The sequence below is a fragment of the Monopterus albus genome, unplaced genomic scaffold (assembly GCF_001952655.1).
Source record: "Monopterus albus unplaced genomic scaffold, M_albus_1.0 scaffold253.1, whole genome shotgun sequence".
Lineage (NCBI taxonomy): Eukaryota > Metazoa > Chordata > Actinopteri > Synbranchiformes > Synbranchidae > Monopterus > Monopterus albus.
In genome coordinates this window covers 176,995-182,994 of record NW_018128133.1, presented here as the reverse complement: position 1 = coordinate 182,994, position 6,000 = coordinate 176,995, and the positions used below count along the sequence as shown (strand labels likewise).

The window sequence follows — 6,000 nt, the reverse complement described above, 5'->3', positions numbered from 1 at the left end:
AGTAATCCAATGAGAATCCACTGATTTTTACAACACGACTCAATTTTGTCTGTTGGCATGAAGCAAATAGAGCTGCTTTAGTAGACTGAACCTTAGCAGTAAGAAATATCACAGCTACAGAATAAAATGCAGTAGCAGGACACAGCTACATTTGTTTCTAATTGACAGCGATCTTTAGTTTCAAACAGCCCAAATGTAGTACTTGTTCCACCAACGTAAATCCTTTCCTGGAACACCTACCATTTTATGCCCTTGAAACATTTATCACATTTGCAACACAAACTGTTTAGCTACAAATTTCCTCAAGAAAAGTGCTGCATCTGCCAAAAACTTGACTCCTGTACACTCCGGTCTTGCTGACCTTGAGGAACTCGTACTCTGCCTCTGACTCAGATGCTCCATAGTAGCTGCTGTGAAGTTTGAGCAGCTCTTCCTTGATGGTCGTCTGGTCCGCCTTATCCAGAACAGACCCTGGCAGGTAGTGCTCCACTCTGAAATAGGTCTTCCCATGAAGCTGCCAAACAGATTGACACCACAAATGACCAAAATCCAATTCATCATTTCATAATTAATATAAAGACACCAATGCTTAAGTTAATTCATTTCTATTTCAAAAAAGTTTAACAATAGTTATGTTGTACTTGAAATTTGTATATTCAGCAAAACTTTCTGATTTAAATGATTTTAAACAGTTTACAAATCAAAGTAACTGAGCATTTTAAGTAAAGGTGTCATTAGTTGGCTAATAACACACACCTCAGGCTGGTAGTCACTGAACTCAGCCTGCAGTGCCAGTGAAGCCAGCAACATGGCATTTTCTGTGTCGCAGTGCAACCTCTCCTCCAAGATATCCTTCCTCAGCTGTAGGTAGTACTGATGTTTGGTCATAGGATGCCTGTTATCCACAGAAAAAGTAGGTTACCTTAATGCAAGTGGTCTGTAAACAAGGAGACCACATTGTCATAGTAGGTTTTCAGCTAATTACCAAAAGATACACTTACTGTATGAGGTTGACATCATCAAGGAAGAATTTGATGCGCAAAAAAAGGTTAAAAGGCACATCAGATTTCTTTTTCCTCGGATCCTCCTTCCATCCTTCTGGGGCCAGTTTAATCAGTTTGGCATCAGGATCAACGAAGAAAAACTCATTTTCTGTGGGTGTGATGTTTAGGAGATAAGGGGGAGAGAGGAGTCAAAGTGAGGAGGAATCAATCAGTGAACTCAGGCTGGTTCTTTAATAAGACATCAGGTGTAGAAAATACATTTACATGACAATACCATGAACCTGTGCACTACACACTAACTGAACATACATATGTAATCTTACACTTTTAAGGTTGTTCTAGAATAAATGCTGTGCACGTTTTATGAGTAACACTGGATTCCTGAAATGTTTTCTTAAAAGTGGATTTTAAGGTCTGTGTCTATCAGGACTGGGACTGAAATAGCAAGTGATAACTAATATTAACTACGGTATAGTGAATACACAACACACGTAGACACTGTACATCCATAAACACACAAGACTGAACCTCTACATGCACCAGACACTCACATGCACACACAAGAACCTCTAACCACAGCGACAGCACACAGTACCTCTGAGGTATGCTAGGCTGAAGAAATGGTGCTCCACAAGCCCGGTGTGGGCTACCACCATATCGAGAACGTCTTTACACACTGCCTTGACGTCACAACTCAGCTCCAGCTTTTGGCCATTCAGCAGCACCACACCCACCTTTCTCTGCACTTCCTCCACCTTCCCACGTTTCTTGTGCAGAGAAATTAAAAAGGGAGTAGCAGTGAATAAGAATTGGATTATAAAGCTGTTTCTTTGACAGCCATGGATACACTGATTCAGAAGCAGCACAAGTTTATATCCTCACCATTATTGAAGAGGGAACAGTTAAGGAAACACAGGGCTCACTGGCCATCTTCACAAACTCAGGCCCGTGGAAGATCTGCCATTGGTGTATAGATAAAAAGTAACTGTCATAGAAAGAAATTTATTCCACCAAAATGGTGCAGGATCATTGGCAGCCTGGGCCGTCTTGTCATGTTTTATTTTATTGCAATTATGACAACTTTGTCTTTCTTCACTTGCTGTGAGTGCTGATCTTTGACACACAAGACACATACTGTACATTACCAAGTTCACAGCTGTTCTAATACCTGCTCTGAGTATAAAATTTCAATGACAGCGGCTTATGTAACGCTCTTATTACCTTTTCACACACTTCCATGCTGGTTTTGTGGAGTAATTACATCACACCAGAGGTGGAAGAACAAGATTCCTTTGCTTCAGCTGTGAGGTATTTTTACCAACTGGCTCCCTATTCATGTTAGATCAAACTTCAAGGTGCTTCTAACAATATACAAACACCTCCAAAGCTACCAAGGTAAATGAAATGATCCTTGAAGCAGACAACATCATGAACATGTCCCTGAGTCTGTCGGGAAATGAAGTGAACAAACCTTGGGTTTGCGGAGTTGACCAGAAGAGTCTGGGAGGTCAAGCATGGATGTGTGAGATGGATACAGGGGGTCATCTGTGGGGTAGACATTGGCCCTGGACAGCCTGCTGGCCAGGTGGGCCTGAAGTCGCTGCACCTCTTCTTCCTGCTTCTGCAGGAGAAGCTCAGCTCCAACCAGCTCTTCATCAGCCCCCTCATACTGCCTACAGGAAAAAGAGAAGCAGAGGGTGGTGTCAGAACAGTCTAATCCTGTCAGAGTTGAACAGAAACAACAGCAAAATGCTGTTGTTTAATGTGAGGTGCCGCTTTTATTTACCGACTTTTGCGTTTGTCATAACATAAGTAGCAATAAGAGAGATATATGTCAAACAACACGGGTTTACACAGAGAAGACACCAAGTACTAGGTAACTGTCTTCCTCTCTGTGCTGTGGGATAGACTGAAAATGTGGTTTATCTGTGAGCAGGCACACCAACAACAGACAATTCAGGTCTTTTAATGCCAGAGACCAGAGAGAGATTGCTGAATGTGCATGTCACATTAGATGACCTCACTAGTGAAGCACAGGGCTGATCCTGCTGTGCTACACCAGCTGTGTGTGGCCCAGACAACCAAGCAGGTCAGCTTCATTACGGAGCTTCCCTGTTCTGTAGAGGATTTGTAGGGAAGGGCGACAAATGAGCAAACACATACATACACAGTCCTGTGCAGCAGGGCAGGTTGTGAAGTTCATGCAACATTTTATACCCAAACTCAGCTGTCAAATCATATACTACCTCACCCTGTTATAATGCCACATCAGTGCAGCGAAAAGCAAACAACAAGTGATACATTCACTAATCTGTTAATCATCTGTATGGGTTGGAGGTGGGGGTGTAAGGAGCTATATAATACCACACACAATCAATACCTTTGAGCAAAACCCTAATGATTTACCTAAAAATGTTCAGAGTTTAAGTGGAGTGAGTCAACTATGTCTTTCAAATTTGGATGTGAAAAATGAAAGTGGTTTGTGAGTTTTCCCTGAGCAGGTGTCTCTAATAAAAGTGCTTCGGGATGAGCGTCACAATCTACTGGGGTTTGTGACATCCATTAGGGCACAGATTTCTATGTGGATCAACTAATTAGTACCTGGGTGTTGGCTGATTTATGTTTTTCCACTAAACTGGTTCCTTGTCTCTTGTATACATCTGTGTGTTACCTGTGTGACAGGGAATCGCGTTCAGATGGAAGCGCCTGCTGGGAGCCAAACCTCCTCATCTCGTTTGGCTTCTTAGCTGGAGGAGACATGGGAGCATGAGTTGTAGACACAAACACAAAGGACTATATTTTGTGCCCACATTAACACAATCCAACACATGCCTCCAGAGACAGACAAACATGCTGTGCTGCAAAAGCACATGCATGAACATGCATTGGAGGAGGAGCTGATATTGAATACTGAAATCAGGTTGAATCAGCACTACAAATGGGATCTCTAGTCTTCTGTTGACATTGTGTGTAAAATACTAAAACAACACTGCTGCATTATAGCAACAGCCTCGTGTAGTACATAAAGTGCCCTTCTATGACTCCATGTTCTTTTTTTGGAACATGTTTAATATATTTCAGCCAGTTTCAAACAAAACTGGCACTTCTTCCACTTGTGTGTTAACTCTTCACAGCTGTCTGACTCAGGTCCAAACTGTCATGCAACAGCGCAACTTGTGAAGACGGAGTATGGGTGGTTGTTAACGCCGTCTGCTGTTACACTGACAATTTTAAGTAAATTAATATTAGTGTATTGTGTGAGGTGCTGCTCTGTTTGTATTTACTGTAACGGATGTACAGTGGAAACATTGTAGCTGTACTGGACTGTCATGTCACCACAAGTGTAAGACTGTACTGGTTGAAGTGAGTTTCCCTTTCAGGTCGTCTGGGCACACCCAAAAGAGCAGAGCGGGAAGGCTAGCCAGAAGGGATTGAAGAACTGCCTACTAAGCCTACCGAGATGGTCTGGGCATCTGATCAGGACACTCGAACCATGAACCAGAACTGCCAAAGGATCCCTGAGAGAAACTGGAAGGTGTGGCTGAGGAAAGATTCTGCCTAATTGGTTTAGTTTATAAATGTTGGGCTACGTAGGTGCAACATAGAGGGAGGAACAGATGACAAAACATTGCTGCTGAATTCCTGTTGAAACAAGGTCCTATGTAACCCTACAATTTCCATTCAGATGAAGCTCATTAATAGCCTGGAGGCCTACATGTTTTCATAATAGCAAGTCTATAAGCAGCGTGCTCCGATATGTTTGGACAGAGTTGATTCTATAGGAGGAGCAGGATTAAGGGCTAATATAACATCAGGTCTCATCAGGTCCAAATTTGACAAAACAGTTCAATTGTGAGAGACCATCTCTAACACGGTTGTTCACAGTAACTCAGGCCTCTTACAACTGACACAACAGAGATTTTGAGTACGTCTGTACATCAGTTTGAAAAGATTACAGCTAATCTTTGTTCAATGCTGCAGCCAAAGTTTAGTTTGACACTTGAATCTGTAGGCTCCCACATTTTTCTGATATTGCAGTCTTCACCATGTTTATTGAACAATTTCATTTTGCACTGAAAATGATGTTATCTTATGCAGCCCTACATAGCTAAGGACATTAGCCAATTCCAACTCTTGATTAGATGGATAAAGTGAAACCAGCAGGGCTGTGGATCCACAGAAACAAGACTGAGAACCATGTGCTCCCAAGTGTGGTTACTTCTTTTTTCCTATAAACCGATTAATTTGGTCTGTTGTGATAGGAAGGTTATTACTGGACTGGAACAATCTCACTATTTGGAAAATGGAAAATATATATAGCTCTATGAAAAAAATGATAACGAATTGTTCAGAGGGATATTTTACCTTGTCTGTAGTCTGGATCTGAGGAGGTCACTGAGGGGCTTTCACTGGATGAACTGTAATCACTGTGATACCTCTGGTGGGTGTGAACTGGGTCTGGGGGAAGAGAACGACCATGAACATTTTTCAAAATGACATAACAGGAACCATGAGGTAATAAGAAGATGTCTGTGAAATGAGGAACTATCAAATGTCACCTTCATGCACATTAGACAACTTAAGATTGTTATATGGACTTGTTTTTTGTTTGTGAGGGACAAAGCAATTTATTCTTCAACACCACAAACACGGAACCTCACAAAAAGTTGTACCACTTTTTAATAAAAGTTGGACAATATGCGAATGCAAACACGAGTTAATCTGGTGGACACAAGCAACTGTTTTGCAGGACTTTCTAAATCTTAATTAGACCGCTGGCATCTCAGTTGACTGGTTTGGTGATCCCGGACCAGTCCACTGAGACACACAAAGCAGCTATTAGTCATGCGGTTGGTAAACACTCCTAAGTAAAGACTGAAGAGCAGCTTCAGCACAAGTGTATACTGACATGCCTCCTGTTAGCCATTTTACTGAGGGGATAGTCTTATATTTTGCTTGACTGGGTGAACCACAGCAAGTACAGACCAGCTTGCCG

At 42.0% G+C, this 6,000-nt stretch overlaps 1 protein-coding gene across 1 annotated transcript in view; it reads right to left on the bottom strand.

The window, feature by feature from the left end:
- The window catches only part of ptpn13 (protein tyrosine phosphatase non-receptor type 13), a 42,180-nt gene that overhangs the window by 15,749 nt on the left and 20,431 nt on the right, over positions 1 to 6,000 (bottom strand). Inside the window, 8 exon segments of the mRNA XM_020621063.1 lie at positions 362 to 514; positions 757 to 895; positions 1,002 to 1,152; positions 1,600 to 1,771; positions 1,887 to 1,961; positions 2,476 to 2,677; positions 3,676 to 3,751; positions 5,370 to 5,462. Coding sequence (XP_020476719.1) covers positions 362 to 514; positions 757 to 895; positions 1,002 to 1,152; positions 1,600 to 1,771; positions 1,887 to 1,961; positions 2,476 to 2,677; positions 3,676 to 3,751; positions 5,370 to 5,462 — 1,061 coding nt within the window.